The sequence below is a fragment of the Micropterus salmoides genome, unplaced genomic scaffold (genome assembly GCF_014851395.1).
Source record: "Micropterus salmoides isolate LMB-PRFRI ecotype aquatic unplaced genomic scaffold, ASM1485139v1 Ms_hic_scaffold_11, whole genome shotgun sequence".
Taxonomy (NCBI): Eukaryota; Metazoa; Chordata; class Actinopteri; order Centrarchiformes; family Centrarchidae; genus Micropterus; species Micropterus salmoides.
The window spans coordinates 10,310,448-10,327,239 of record NW_024040152.1 but is presented as its reverse complement, the minus strand read 5'-3'; the positions used below and the strand labels follow the sequence as shown (position 1 = coordinate 10,327,239).

Genomic DNA, 16,792 nt, shown 5'->3' with positions numbered 1-16,792 from the left:
AACAACATTTTTTGAAATTGTTCCAGTATTCAGCATTTTTAGTACCGTTTTTAATCAATGGGTGTCTGGTGGCTTTGGCAAAAATCTGAAACAAAAATTATCGTTCTCTTTAAAAAAAAAAGGTCTATGTCAGTAGGGACCCTTTCCATAATGATGTCAGACACTTGTATAACAATCTGGGCACTTTCGTGGATGTATTTTGATGGGGTGAAAGTGCCCGCAAGGATTACTTTGCAGCTTGTTTCCCTGCTGCCGACAGCATGCAAGCTCAATACTGGATCAACTTCAAAAAATGTTTTTACAATTATTCACTTGGATACAAAAACGTGAGAAAATAAGGTCCAGATTACCCTTAAAGGTAAAGAGTCTTATCCACATATGTAGCTGATTGTAATTGATGCCTTCATCTTATTTTTCCAAGTAAAACAATTAACTTTAGGAGCACCGAATTTGAACATAAAGCTTATAAGCTGTACTGATTATAGTCTTTAGCTATAAATTCATCCACTCAAGCCTGAACTCAGTTCAAAGTTCGGATGACCAATGCCTCTGGAGTGCTTTTAAAGGTAAACATAAGATGGTAAAAACCCATACTGAAGCCTGAAAACGTCTGTAAAGCACATGGAGTGATGCAACACACATCAATCCAGATAAAGCACTTGACAATAAAAGCAAGGGACTTACAAATCCCTGTAAAGCAAAGTCTTCGTACAATAAATCAGTTAAACAGATAAAGCACGCAAGTGTTGTAAAGCAAACAGAAAAATTCAAGTTGAAACGAATGCTGGTGAGGCAACAGTGTTGTACTTCAGTCCAACACATACAATGAAAAACCCACCACAAATTTTCAGCACTGTAGACATTTCAAAATTAAGAACAGCAAGCATTCATTTCAAGACATGATTTAAATGTAAAGGTTTTCATTCAAAACAAAGGCATGATGTGTATATATCTATGACATTATAATATTTGAATAAATATATATTCTTCTATAGGCTGTATGGCTTCAGATTAAGGTTTTCTGCACCAAACATTTCCCTTCAAGCAGTGTGAGAATGTTTGCCCTAAAAGATGCATTTGGTATGAAAAATAAAAGTATGAAAATAGTGTTTCTCTACTTTTTGACAATTTAAAAGTCTTTGGAATAATGTGGTGGAGGGATGTGGTGTCTCTTGTTTGGAGAATTGTGTTAATTAAATAGGAGATTTTTGCTTTTGATCACATCACCAAGTCATGTTGACTCGTGTATCCATTCCCACATGAAGAATACAACATCTGTGCAGAGCATGAGGCATATTCTCTCTAGAGCTACCTTGCTTTGCATTCACAAGTGGGACTATGTTCAAAAATGCATTACTTGCTGCAACCTTCCTCAGACCTACTTTCTCTGCAGAGCAGTTAAAACTGCTGTTAAATGGAAGCCAAATCATAGAGCATCTGAAAAATTGTCCCGACAGCACCACATTAGGCGACATTCACAGATGAGATGAGAGAGACAGTTCTCTGGGTTTCAGTAACTACAGATTATGAACCATTTTAGAACCTCAAACGCTGCATGTAAATATCACTGTCCTCTAAGCAACAATAAAAGCAGGATTTGAGGATGGAGGAAAGTGCCACATGTCTCTTCACTTGTCAATTCTGCAAAACAATCTTTTTCTCTTTGACCCTATCCTTGTTGACATTTTCAGCACACTTCTCCACTCCGACTCCACACACACACACACACACACACACACACACACACACACACACACCCCCAATTTGGTCGAGACAGGGGAATCAGACACATAAAGGTTTGATCCTCCAATCTCTCAACTGCAATAATCCTTTTCTTTGGATGGCCTCCATGGAAAAACTACACTCTTAAAGTATAGTGACAACAGACCTAGGTGAAAGAATACTTGTGGCTTTACAACATAATTGTTATTGGCTGGGGTACTTGTTAAAAAAAGCCCTACATTACAGAGAGTGACTTACAGTATCAACAAAACACAAGACTACGTTTTAGTGCTTCCTGTACTACGAAGCAAGATCCTCATATCCAGATCTTTTCATTATCTAGCTTCACTAACCCTAACAACCGTGATCACGATAAGCGGTCACACGCTTGGTGAGCAGAGGTGGCTGTGGAGTACGCAATATCCATGCTCAAGTAGTCTACAGCTTCTTATTCCTCCCCATCTCTCACCTACACTGCTAACTCAAAAACCTAGCTTGAGTAGGCAATGGCGTAGGGAGAGACTATTGCTATTAATTGGGTGGGGAATTAACATAATTATAAATTCAGAATTGTTGGAATTCCCTAAAAAAAGATGCAAAGTAAGGTGCAAAAAGCTGTACAATTTAAACAATCCCATACTGGTAATGACCAAAATAGTTTACTAATTTAATGCATGGAGCCGTTTCATTTCATGAATACTAACTATTCAGTTCATACAGATTTCTCACTATCCAAATATTGTTAGGTGTTTATTGATTAACAGATCACCTTTCTGTTTTAAATGAATGTTCAGAGAGGAGTAATAGACCCAGTTTATGTGATAAGGCAATGAAATCAAAGGTGTACTTGTTTGGGGAGTTTGAAGGTGCATGCTTACTGGACAGCAGCACTAAACTGTTACATAGACGTAGGCCTAACTTTACCCACATAATAAGTAATAAGTAATCCATACTATATTATCCATATTATCATAATAGTTACCACATACCTCAAAATAACTATGTCCTGTTGTTGGAAATGAAAACTAGGTGGAAATGAAAACCCCTGTACTAGGCTGATGAATGAGCAGGCATACATTTAGCACTGTAGCGCTACAGATGTTACACAGCATGCTCACACATCTTTATCAAGGGAACCCTTAGCCTAATAATTAGTTATGATAGGACATGGAAATTTCAGATTGTGTGAATGCATAAATTAATAGGCTTATAATATCACTGGCCCATCATTAGAGCACGAGTAGATCTGTCTACATTTGTCTTTTCCATTAAATTAGTGTGTTGCTTCGATATATTCTTATGGATAAGACACTGAATAAGAGGTTGTTCCAACTCACTTTCAAGAAATTTATTTTAAAATATGATTAATTTATTACTCGTACTGTAAAATGTTTCAAATATTGTTCTAAATTTACTTTATAAAACAACAAAACAAAAAACTCATGCCATAAAAAGTGATCAAATAGCGGTTGAAAGACTGTATCTCAACCACAGATTCAGTTCCCAACAGTTACTGAAAACTCTCCCACATTACCTGCACCCTAATAGCAAAAGACCTGACAGTCTCTATAAGAAACAAATGCGACCAAGTTATAATAAACAAATTAATATTAAACTTAATTTAAATACCAACATATATGCTCATAATATATATCCTAACTGCGAAAGGATGTATGTAACGGACTTGGGAGCAAATAAAAAAATGCCTAGGAAAACATAATTTCAAGCGTTAAGTAGACTTGCGTTCATATCTTAAAAGTACAACAAAGTACAAGGTCAGTCATTCAGCACAAAGGTAAGAAGTGAGACACTGTTGTAGGACTAAAAATACAGGGTCAGACCTGAAGTTAGCTGCTAACCTTAAATCCTGCTTACAGGCTAGGGCTGGGCGATATGGCCAAAAATGTTCTCACAGTAAAAACTTTCATACCATTCGATATCGCTAATTATCGATATCAAATGGTATGATAAATTTCAACAAATGTCAATAAATGTCAAATCATTATTTCTTTCAAGTTTAAAGACTGATTTTTGCTCCTGAGTGAAAGTTGAAGAAACCAATATGGTTAATTGTGGTTTTAAACTATTCTTTATGGTCAGAACATGGCAAAACTTGCCAAACAGTGGATCACTTAACAAATCTGAGGAAGAACATTCAAAACAATTAAGATAAAAATCTTTTTTCAAAAAATATAGTAAAATTAAGTAAAATCTTTTTGTCAGTCCCTTTTCCTCCTACAAAATTAATATTTTAGTAGAAAAATAAGTACTAATTCGTTCTCGATTCAAATGAATTAAATTAAAAATACACGATAATTATCATTATTGTTTTATTGCCCAGCCCTAGAACATGCCTAAGGTAACTTTTCAGTCACAGATGTACAAACTGATATTGTTTATTTTATAATGCCCGTGTTTGATTTCAGCTTTGACTTTTGTGGTGGTCTGTCTCAATGTGTTGCATGTGTACAAGATGACAAGTCTTCAGTTTTAAAGGTTATTCATAAATATATGATATTGTAATAATTTACATATTTTACACATCTATACTGCATAGAATTTCTGTTACTTTGCCATGACATGCCGAGAGTCTTAGATATCAAGAAGGTTAAGAGTTGTGGAAGGATTCCTATACAAACTAACCTTTACTTACTGTGTCCTGTAATAAGCTGAACAGTGATGTAGGACATGATAGCTTCTTGTAAAGGCCAATAAAAAAAAAACAACAACTGAAGAATGCAAATAGGCATATAAAAGAAAGTGAGCGCTGCAGTGAAAAAAGCAGTGAAGGTGACTGTTAGATGAGCACTTGTTCATTACATCAATAGTAAGAGTAATATTTTCTACTTGACCCCTACTTGAGTGAGTTTTAAAGGGTGTTGTAAAGTTGAGGTAAAACATAAAACATTTTCACAGACACGTGACATGACAACATGTGGATAGAGAATCAATTACTGACATCAAAACATCTGTGATGCATCATTGTCTGTCTTACAAGCCTCCAAAACACTTTACTCCACATATATACGTCAAAACTTCTTTATGCAACAATGAGGAATTTTTCAAGTCCACGCAGCTCCCTCTACAGCCAACAGACAAGGCCACAGGTCTGTAAGCACTACTACAAAGAACTGTGTATGCTCATTTACACAGTGACGAAATACATCCAGCTTTTAACTTACATCCCACAAACACTGGAACAAACTGATTGCAAACAAATGTTAGTACCCCTGAAATCAGATTATGTTTTTAAGAGACAAAAATAAAAATGCACCATGTGAAAAGGTTTGACATAAAATAAGGCCAAATGTTTTTAAACTAGCTACACTCCAAATGTTTTAATGTCCAGCAATTTCAAGTAGCACAATGAAAGAACAGTTTCAGTGAGATATTTGAATAAAACAAGCACTTACACTCAAGTGCTGCAAACTGGATTAAAGTAGTTTGCTTTGTTGATTAGATTTAGGTCCTTGAGGCCCAGCATGTCTCAAAGAATGTAACTTGAAAGAAAGAACATTTTGTTAAACCATGAACAAACAAGAAAAGACGAACAAGAAAAAGGAAATGAGACAAAAAGTCTGACACTAATGTAAAAATTACATTGTCGGACACTACAACAGTCCAAACCTTTGGTAATGCATAGTTCTTTCCTGAATGCATCAGACTATCAACCACAAACCCCACCAGTGACTGCTGTTTCATTACTGTCTACAAAAAACAAAGAGCAATGACAAGAACAAAAAAATGGCTCTTTTCCCCACTTCTCAAACTACTTTTGCTTTCTCTTTCTCATTTGTACAGCAATAGCAGTTTTGGCTTTTTTGATTTCTGAACCAAAGAGATTATTTAGGGCAGAGCAGTGAAACAGCCCTCTCCCATCTAACCAGTGATGGTGGACATGCAATCTGACCCCTCCGCAGCCAGTCTGCCACATCAAGGCAGGAAGGGTTCATCCTCCTCCTCGTCTGCGCTAGGACCGGGGTCACTCAGGCACCTCATAAGCTTCTGCTGTTCTCTGGGTTCGTCCGCCTCGCCTGGCTTGTTAGGTCCACTTGGCCCCGAGGGAGGCTTCATCGTCAGGCCCTGGTCTTCCTCCTGCTGCTGCCTGAATTCATCCATCAGGTTGACTGAGTCTGGCGACTGAGGAGAAGCCAGGTCTACCTTGATGGTCGGCACTCTATCTGATGCTGCCTTCGTGCTGTAAGCTTGGGGGTCTACAGGCAGGACAAGGGTATATGATCAGGGTATTAGCTTTAAGAAGGGATCTGATATCACTCCATCAGCGTGCATCAACATACGATGTACAAGGGGAGGAGGAGGAGGAGGAGGAGCAATATTAAGATCAACACAGCTGCCCACTTCACAAACTAAACAACACAAGCTTAATGAGCTTTCCAAATATTTCACAACACAACAAAAATAATGCAGCACATGCTGGGATATTTAGTTAAAGAGGTCATATTATGCTTTTAGGCCTTATTCCTTTCCTTTATTATATATTGTTATACATCTGTTTTGTACATGTAATAGGTTTGCAAAGTGAAGTTTACCCCTAAGAGACTTACCATCTCCCACAGAAAACACTGCTCCTGAACTGCCTGAAAACAGCTCAAATGTAGTCCAGTATTTAATTCGGTAATCTATCTGCGTCACTATGTATCACCTGTCATAATGCTGCCTCCACTTACCCTTTACCCTGAACGTTAGCTACCCTCTGTTATTGGACATACTGTAAAGTTGTTACTGTGATGTAGAGACAGTGCACAGTAAAATGTTAGGTATGAAAGATAAATTTATAATAATGTACCACTGAACCTCTTGCTCCAGTCTAGGTTGTGAAGCTGGTTCGGGAACATGTACAGCTGAACCGAAGCTGTGGTTACTGGCTTGTCAGGATCCACCCTACTGTGCTGATTGCCTAGTAGTTCTTAACTAGGTACAGCGCATGTGCAACACCCAACAAAGATCATATCGAAGAGAGATACTTCACTACGTAGCTAAAACGGATCATACAACACAGTCAACACATAAAATGAAACATGTAAACCTATTCTTCCTATTATGCTATTCTAAAATGAGCATAATACGACCACTTTAAAACTCACTATGAAAAACACAAGCTAAATGTCCAATACATATCATGCATAACTGTTCTGTAAACATCAAGACTTTGTCCCTTGGCTCTAATAAATCCTCTAGTCTTCATGTTCATGAGATCCCCTCATTAGTGATGAATAATTAATTAATGGTAACAAGCAACACAACTGATGCATGCATGTTAGGATCGTTGCTGGGTTATCAAAACTCAAAATTAATCTTCTCTACACTGACTACATACCTGGGCAGATTTTGTTGCATTTCTGCTGCTGTGCAGGTTTGAAATCAGTACCTGTGCCTAAAATGAAACCACACACTGGTTTACATGCATGCTGGCACATGCAAACATATTTCCATCAGTGGGGAAATATCTTGCTGCAGCTGTGAACAGTAGCTTTCCACAGTGTTTAATGTGTTGTGAAAGCTGCCTTTTGAGCCTAACAAAACATAATGTCCGATCCCTGTGTTTCTCATATTGTTTCACGCGGTACCTTTCAGTAAAATGATGGTAGATAGAGTGTTTGCATTTGGCTGAGGCTGAGATAAATGTGCTTACCTGAGGCCAGTCTGGCTCTACACATGGTAGGGGAGTCATGAGGAGCAGCAGGAACTGTCAGATAGTTATTCATGTTTTTTATCTGTGAAAACAAAGGAAAATTGATTGTTTATGGGTTGGGTAACTTTGGTGAACATTCACTATTATTAATATATAAAGTTTAAATTATACAAAAAGTACAAGAAATACACTCCCTACCTGATATAATTTTTTGTGAAGTATCAGCTAAACTAAAACAGTTCAGTGATTAACCATTGATCAACATCTTAAAGAAACAGGCTCACGTTACTTTATTTGTACTCGTGGGTAGATTTGGTTTGCATTATAAGACAAAGCATTCCTCTTGATACACATTTTACAAACAACAGACAAACATGAAAAAAGTACTCAATGCTCTAATAATCAGGACTTTAAAAGAGAGAAATAACATCTAAAATAAATAACCACTAGAATAAATAAGTTTAAAGGTAAATGTAAAACTGTTCCTACTGCTTCTTAAATCTGCAGGTGTATTTACATTTTTAAGGGGGAACGCTGTCCTGCGCTGACACTATGACTACAGCTAACATAAGTTAGCTAGACCTTCTGCCTGCGCAGAAAGCAGCCATGCACACGCCCCTTGGATTGGGTTGTGAGTTGGGTTGGGGGTTGAAATTGTATGTAGTGTGTGGATTGTGTGTGTTGACAGTGTTTCATAGACAAACGGCAACTTGGGTGATGTCAGACAAACATCCAAAACTTGGATCCGTGTATAACGATTATTCTAATTAGTTGTGGCCGTGCTGCTAAATAGTTTCCCTGGTGAAAGAACAAAATGGGAGGGCGCCGGGGAATGGCCTTGAAATATAGGTGAAACCCAGGAAAAAAGTGAGTGGTATGGTCTACAGTGGCTTGTAGTGCATTTGATTTATCCAAAACAAGAGTCTACTTTTATTACGTAATTACACGTTGACAAAATGGATGTTTGTAGTAGAGCTACTCAACCGTGCAAATAAATCAGCCCCCATTTGTGTCGAGACAATTAATTTAGGAGACTGAAGGTAGACTCCAATTAGAACACAAATCATCATTTTGGTGGAATCATTTAACTGCTGGAGACCCTGTATGAAATAAAAAGAGCAGCTCTTCATCTGTTTTTTTGAGTCTACTGTGATTCTCCTGATTATCAAATGCCTCTTCCTGCAATATAACTTCTACTTTGCCACATTCCAGATTGCATAACTGTTCTGTATGGCACACTGCAATGGTATTGCAAAATGTCTTCTTTAGCGCTAACTAATCCGCAACATATGTTTGGTTCAAACGTATTGTGATCAGGTGTCATTAACATCCGACAAAGCATACAGCTGGCTCAGACTGATTCTTGATTTAAGAGGTGTTAAGGTCTTAAGTGAGACTGATAATCATACCTTCCGCTCTAGCTCAATCATCTTTTGCTTCTTGATAAGGAAGTCACCGAATCCATCCTCATATGGATCAGCCACCAGAGTGTGTCTGTTGTAGGAGCGCAGCTGAGACAGAAAAAAAACACATAACTCAGTTTAAGAAGACAATTCAATGGTTAACAAATAAAAGTTAAAGTAAATGAAATAACATTGACTCTGTTTGTTTCTGTTTATCTAAAAGGTCTGCAGAAGTACTGATAAGAACATAAAGAAGAGAAGAATAAGAAGAGTGTGTGAAAATGTATATGAAAAGAGGTTAGACTGCTACAGTGGCGACCAGACACTTGCAGTTGCTGAGCTGGCTGCACCTGCTTTTCAGTCTAATGTCGCAGAGGTGCCACTTTGTTTATCAGTGCAAATCATAGGAATAAAGATTGATGATTTGAACGGCCAGTAGCACAAGGCAATACATCTTTAGCTAAAACAAATCAGGAATACGAATGTAATAATGTTTCGTGTAATTCATATAGCAGTGTTACCCTCATTCGTGTCTTCTGTAGGTTGCTCCTGAGGATCTTCCTGATCTCCTCCTCTCGGCCTTTAGGCAGCTGGGACAGAGATCTCTCTGCAGGCTTGTCAATAAGAAGCTTCTTGGGTTGAATGTTCCTGAGAAAAATGCAGGAAAAAGTTAGGACTATCAGAGTTTGTGTATTACAGACCAGTGCAAACAAATTAAAGACACATCAAAGGACATTCATGTGTGCACTTCTAAAAACACATCCCACAATCTGTTGTGATAATAATCAAACCATTGAAATTTCCCTAAATTATTTCCTCCTGGTATCTAATTAGATGTCTGACGTTTCTAACGGTTAACATTTTATGCAAAGAAAGGTAAAATAATCGCCTCCCTCTGTAACTCATCCTCAACAAAGTCAGTGGTTTGTTAACTGTAAAGTGATGTTAGTCAGGTTCTTACTGGCACTGCTGAATTAATTAAGCTGACAGGTCTGAGCTTTTCTATCCTTGGTTTGTGGACGGTAAAGGGAAAAAAGTAAAACTAAGGATCCACACCAGTGTCTCCATCTTTGACTTACATTCAGTAACGAATGACTCATGTGAATTCAACTAGATATTAAGACTGACTAAGGCTAAATTTAGCAGTTTATCATTGACTGCTACTACTTCTTCAACTACTATACTGCAAATGTGAAATTAAGTAGCGACTAGCTAGTAGCGCATTTACCAGCTAAAGAGCCAGATATTTCCCTCAGAAGATAGTAGAGACCCAAAAAAAAGAGCTAAATGAGAGTAAATACTTGAATTATATACACCAGGTTGTCAGAAACACAACTGAAATGAATGACATTTTTGCTCTGTATCTGCTGGATGTGTACAAATGTAAAATATGATGATACGTATGTTAATGTTGCGTGCACAACTCTGCCCCAAAGTGCAAGCATTCAAACTGGTCAGGGGTAAAAAAGGTGAGAATGATACGCAAGCAAAAAAAATGTACAGAGACAGTGTCTGTTTTTAAGTTTACATCTTGTATAGATAATGTGCATTCGTCTACTGCAACAAGAGAAAGACACCGACACACAAGGGCGTCACTTTGTGTTGAAAAGTAGTGGGCTCAGATTAGGGGTATGACGAAACACTTAGCTTATGAGATGTGGTGATGCACCATACTGGTGTCACAAGAACAAGATGTGATGATAAATTAACAGTATTTAATAGAAATCATCACAGCTCAAATATATGAGTAGGGCGGTCTGGGGGTCCTACCCCAGAAAATTTTAAATAACCCATTTTGGTTTCAAAACAGCACATTTTGCCAAAAAATAAGTTACTGCAGGTGTAAGGACTTAAATTTGGACAGTTTTGTATTCTGAGAGTGGTAACTCAGAACTTACTGCATGGAAACGGTGGAAGGCACAGCAGAAGGCAGCTTGACTCCCCCTCCACTTTCCACCAGCTCAATGGCCTGTTTCATCTCCATCTTGTGGTAGAAGGCAATGAGCTGCGGCTCCTTGGAGCGTTCGCCTGCAATCAAGCACTTCTTCACATACTTCTTGTTGAAGCGGTTCAGTCTGGGAGGAAGAGAGTGACAGATGAAAACAAGAATGTAATGTATATTCTCGCTTAAATCAATAAGCTGATTATTAAAATTAACCAATGACATTGTGACAATGAAGGATTAGAGTAAAAAAACAAAAAACACTTTTAATGCTCACAGTTTCTTTCAGTCAAAGGTCTACTTCTTTTAATTTGGCCTCCAGTAACTTGTCATGAACATTTGTCATCATGTTTGACATTTTATAGTGAAATGATTTATCAGTAATAAAAATGATGCCCCCCATATTTTCTGATGACTGTATTTAGCTCATAGCTGTAAAATCCATACTTGTCCTTCCAGTGGTGGTGTCCATAATGTCCACAAATGTCCTCAATTCCAGTCAGCAGGTGGTCGAGGAACTGGGGATGAAAACAGGCAAAACAAATCTTCTTTTTGAGATTTTTTAAGATTGACAAAAAGACTAACTCTAGATTGAACCAGACTGGCATTCCACCTTCTCTGTAATGTATTTTACAAATAACATTTTCATTTATTGTAAAACAGGCAAGGTGCAAAAATGTCATGTCTGTGAATAAACCATCATCTAATATACACGACTCTCCAGGGGCCCATGTTATATCTGCTGAAGCACAATGTCACTTTGAGCAATTGCATTGGTCAATTGGACTGATTCCTGTCATGTCCTTTCCCCCCCATTGTCTACATGTACGGTATACCACCTGTAGCTAACATGTAAAATGTTTTTTTGATGTATAAACTATAATTTATTACTAACAATGTTATTGACTGTGATTACTGGTACCACTGACGTTACTCAGCTTCATCTTCATCATCTCTTGTACCTTTTGCTTCACCACAGTTCCCATTAATCGCAGTAAAAACACCCTCCCAGGTAAGACTGCTAACATCATTATCAACAAAAGCGGTTGACAAGTTTAAATGGGAGTCATGAGAGAAAACTAGCAGCAGCAACAGTGGCAGCAGCCAGGTGAATGATTGGCAAGTGTGTATTAGCAGTGGCAGCATGCCGGCTAACAGAACCAGAGAAATGTACCAATGCATTTGGTTTTCAGCCGGCCGCCCTGGTGCTCTGACTAAGCCTGGAGATGACAGTCTGACAGACAGCGTTGCTATGGGAGCAAATAATTTTGCAGAGCCACAAAATTCACTTTGGCTTTGTCCAATAAGACTGATTTATATAAAAACTGCCCAGCACTGGGGGGGTGGAGGTGAAAAAGTCTAATTTTAAAAAGTGGCAACAGTATGAAAAGTTTCTCTAGTGTTAACGCTAGAAGATTGAGGGCGAGACAAAACAGCAACATATTATGATACTTTATTTACTACTACATAGACGTATTCTTCTTTTACTACAAACATCTTGGCTCTGGAGCTTCTTCTTTCACCAGTTTACTGCATGTCTGTTTGTCATTTAAATAATGGCACAGTATACATGAAGCTGTATGTGCTAAAAAGTGCTCAGACACAGCTCTATTTTTAGCAATCTATAAGATGCTGCCAATCCAAAAGCCTTTCATTTAACAAATATATGCTTAATGCCAATTTATGAAAAAATATCTTTCTTATTCTGTCGCACAAATCCATACATGATTGTTATGCATTGCGACTGCATATAGTGGTATATAACCTACATTACATCGTCACTGACAACATATCAACACATAATAGCATTGCATTGTGTGTTGGCATGTAATTCCCAGCCTAATTTCAAGCAAGCAAGTAAAATCCTTAATGGGTGCTCGAAATGATCTGCAGCAAGTGTGATAGTTTCGTCACCTAGCTGCTTGCAGACATAAATAAATAAATTCACAGCCTCCATACCAGATAACTCAATTTGGATTCAATGCTATGTTGTAGCTGAGTACTACTGTGTCATCAGTCGGCTCTGTTGACTCTAATTATTAGTGTTTTACAGTGGCGGAGCAGCCCTTAGGCACAGGCTGCTCTCTTAGCATCGAGCACCGGTGACTTAACACAAAGCCAGATCAGCCTCTGTCTGTGTGTGTGTGTCTGTGTCTGTGTCTGTGTCTGTGTGTGTGTGTGTGTGTGTGTGTGTGTGTGTGTGTGTGTGTGTGTGTGTGTGTGTGTGTGTGTGCATGTGATCTTTTTTAAAAGCTTTAAAATCCTCAGGGTGGTCAACCATGGATGTGTTTGAGTACCTACCAAAAATTGTGGATACAAGAATCTGTGTGTTCAGGTTATATTTAACTCGATGGTAAAAATCATTGCTGTTATGAAATGGGGTATTATTTTCTAACCACGGTTTGCTGTACCTGCACACTGTACAGTACATTATATGAGATGAAGTACCAATACACAGCCAGTAGATGGAAGCAACAATCCAAAATTGATAGACTAAATGGTCTCAGAGGAGTGTTACTGGAAAAGGACGTCACATTTTACATAACTACAACTGAGAATAATGTATAATGTCATCAGAAAACAATTCACTATCAAAATGTAATTACTTACTTGCAACTACTGAAAACTTCTTAATCCAGGGAATGGTATATTATAGCAAAATTATTAGTACTTTTTGTATTTCTGTATTTGTCAGTGGGAGTAGTAAACAAAACAATGTCAGGAAGTGAAAATGCATTGCTGTGGCTCAACAAAGTGGCTTGGTGAAAGAGGAAGGCAATGAATTACCATTATTTTCTCCATGTATCACATTAATTTACATAAAGAAGGTGTCCTGTGTTTCAAAACATTTCAAACAATTTTGACATTTCTTTCATCAAACACATACCAAAAGGCCCTGGGTCATATGCATTCACCATAAAAAAAATCATCAGCTTCTGACCATTAAGGCTGAAGATGGTTGAAGGGGAGAGGTTGTACCTGGGTGTGGATTTCCTCATTAATCGAGCGTTTCGCTTCCTGTTTCTTCTTCACCGCCAGCAGCTCCACCAGGGGTTTGATGGTCATGCCCTGCACGGATGAGAGCAACAAAACATTATTCACTGTAAACGCCTCCTGGCCTTAGCTAAAGACAGAGATAGGCTCTTATCACCCACTCCCTGCAAGAGTCAAGAGTGCCTTTAAAGCTGTAATGTTTTATAACCTTTCTGTGTCTCCATGCTCTCAGACGGACTTCTGCCACACATGTCCTGGTTTATAACAACATTAAAGGTAACTTAAAACAGAGTCATTGTGCTTGTGTTTTCATTCGCTGAAGTCAGGCAGAAGCTCAGTAGTATCACTCTCCACTATGGCTGATTCACAGACACAGCAGGTCTTCTCACTGCTTTTCACAACAACCCTGTTGCGTGTGGAAGATGTGAGGAAAGTTACAGATTTCAGCTTTCAGAATCAACTTCTTAAACCCACGTTCTAGTAAGATAAACACAATAAAATCCATCTCATTATCAATCCTAAATGATATAATTTTTGTCTTTCCATTGATCCCTGGACAGACATTCTTTGAAGTTGGGTAGTGTAAGGCAAAGATGTTTCTTGCAAGAACAAATGCAGCTAAGATAAATCCTGAACTGCAAAGCTATGATGTCCTGTCTAGACAGAGAGTGATGTATTTTCAATTACAGTGAAGCAAAGTATTATTTTCAGTATCATAACCTGCAGTGTTTTCCCTGTGGATCCCTGTGATTATACTCTCCTGAGAAATGTGATCATAAGCATAACTGATGAGTGCATTCATCAACAAAAACAACTCAGTTTAAACCACTTTGTGTTTAAATTGTGTTTGTTACAGTGTATTTGGTTGCAAAGGAAGAACTGAGTTATTTCTAAACACTCGTCTCACGCTGCTAAACAAACTACTTAGGTGAAAAGTTCATTCTGGCAACCAAATGTTTTTTATTTTTAGATTTTTTATTTTCTACAGCTAAAAAATGTGTCTCAAACTTAACCCCACTGTAGCATGTATAATCACATGGTCTTCTTCTGGTCATCAGCAGGACTAAGAAACATTCACTGCCACAACCGAACGGTTCCAGGAATGCAAAAATCAAAACATCAGACCGATTTTTGGCTGCTGCTAGATTATAACCAGTAAAGCTCGAGCGTATTATTCTGCTCCTTAAAGAGATTAAGCTGTCAATCTGGTTTAACTGTAATAGCATAAAGTGGGTGACAGAAGATTCCTGTTCTTTGATAATGCCCAGTTCTGCAAACAGACATGTAAACACTCACCTTGTGCTTATTTCAATTCAACCACACAAAATAGCCACCATAAATACAGGGAAAGTTAATATTTCATGGTTAACCCGAATGTTTGCATCCCACTTTAGGACAATCAGTGCAATTAAAAAAAAGTCATCCAGGTGACATCCAAGAAACTGTTCGTACCTCAGGTTTACTGTGGGGGGAAATATAGTTTCTTACAGAAGTGAAGACCTGTGTTCAACTGGATAAACAATGACTCCTCATCTTTCTATGCTTGTGAATATGTTTGGTCATAAATACAGAAATATAAAACATTCTCTCGTTTATGGCTGGATAATACAATTAGATCATGATTATCTTACTTTGTTACACAGATAGCATTTTTTTTTTTTATTGTCTGAATTCCATGTAACAAATACTAACAATAATTACAATAACCAATGACCCTTAAGCAGATATTTGACTAGCCAATCAGCCTACAAGCAAGTCCTGCACATTGCAGGTGAAAGCCCTCCCTGGTCTGCATGTGTCTCAGCATCAGACTGCCAGTGCTGTATCATCAATAAAACATTTTTCTAATCTTCAGGGTTTTATTTTAGCTGTTTCTATTCTGGGTCCAATTCACAGCCAAGAGTCTTCCTACAGTTTCACGAGGAGACTGGTTTATCTGGCAGGACAGAGCTGATGCAGTTCATTGTGCTTTAAAGTGGGCAACGTGTAGGCCTATGCAATCACTGCCGGTTTGTCTTTATCTTCCCTTCATGTACTGTTTTTGTATGTTATATTCAAGTTCACTCAGAAGAACCTTCTGAAGGAATGTGTCTCCACGTATTTTGCATTCTTTCTGCATGTTTAACTTTTCATGCATGAATTAGCTCACCTGCCTGTCTGTCTGTCAGCATGCAGACAAATTGAATCTGATGATATGACATTTTCCTAAACCAGCTGAGCAGTTTACTTCAAGACCAAAAAGACCACAGAAAATCCAACCCCTTGAGGTTGAGGAACTGATTGTGAATCAAATGGGCCGTTTTTCCAGGAAATGTTGCAAACTGACCTCTTTCTGCAAATACAGTGTTCCTTTTATGTTCAATCCTTGGCATGAGGATTAAGATTCACAATGTTTAACTGAATGGTTGCAAATAAAACGTTTCAATGTTCACTTTGTTGGTGTACCCCTCAGTGTGATGTAAGTGAAATGAGTGTGTAATACGCAATACATACAGAATACATACAGAACCCTTACTTAGAATAGTGCCCTGAAAGCAACAAAACAACCTGTAATGTTTTCAATATAAGTGAAGAGTCAAAGCGCAGGAATCTCTTTGCATAATTTCAATAGACCTCAATAACAAAAACTGAAAACATTTATTTTTTTAATTTCTCCTTCTAAAGTCTTTTTAGACCAAAACAAGACAACCTTAACTGGGTACTTGTACCTGAACAAAGACAGTGAAGAAGATAACAGTGATGATGGCAGTAAGGAACATCTCTCTCATGGGAAAGTGATCCTTGTTCAGCAGGAAGCCAAGGGAGAAGGCAATGGCACCTCGCAGGCCACCGTAAGCCACGATGAACTGGTCCTTGGTGGTCAGCTTGACGATGCGGAACTTGTTGATCACGAAGGTCAGACCAACCACACCTGGGAAGGACAATGTAATGAGAAACTGACATTGGGTTTGTTTTGTCAGAGCGTGTTGTGAATGTCTGTGTATGTTAAAGACCTTTGGTCAAAAAGTATTCTTTCGAGCCTTTTTTAAGATGCCGACACCAGTGCGTGCCAATATGTTTAGACAATAACAAGAAAGT

The 16,792-nt window shown here is 38.1% G+C and overlaps 1 protein-coding gene across 1 annotated transcript in view; it reads right to left on the bottom strand.

Moving 5' to 3' along the window:
• Positions 1-4,351: 4,351 nt before the first annotated feature.
• Positions 4,352-16,792, bottom strand: part of slc9a1a (solute carrier family 9 member A1a) — a 30,878-nt gene continuing 18,437 nt past the window's right edge. Inside the window, exons 5-12 of the mRNA XM_038710842.1 lie at positions 16,423-16,625; positions 13,700-13,789; positions 11,168-11,238; positions 10,677-10,853; positions 9,300-9,426; positions 8,785-8,886; positions 7,376-7,457; positions 4,352-5,936 (exon numbers count right to left, since the gene is read on the bottom strand). Coding sequence (XP_038566770.1) covers positions 5,656-5,936; positions 7,376-7,457; positions 8,785-8,886; positions 9,300-9,426; positions 10,677-10,853; positions 11,168-11,238; positions 13,700-13,789; positions 16,423-16,625 — 1,133 coding nt within the window. The 3' untranslated portion in view covers positions 4,352-5,655. The remainder of the gene's footprint in view (positions 5,937-7,375; positions 7,458-8,784; positions 8,887-9,299; positions 9,427-10,676; positions 10,854-11,167; positions 11,239-13,699; positions 13,790-16,422; positions 16,626-16,792) is intronic.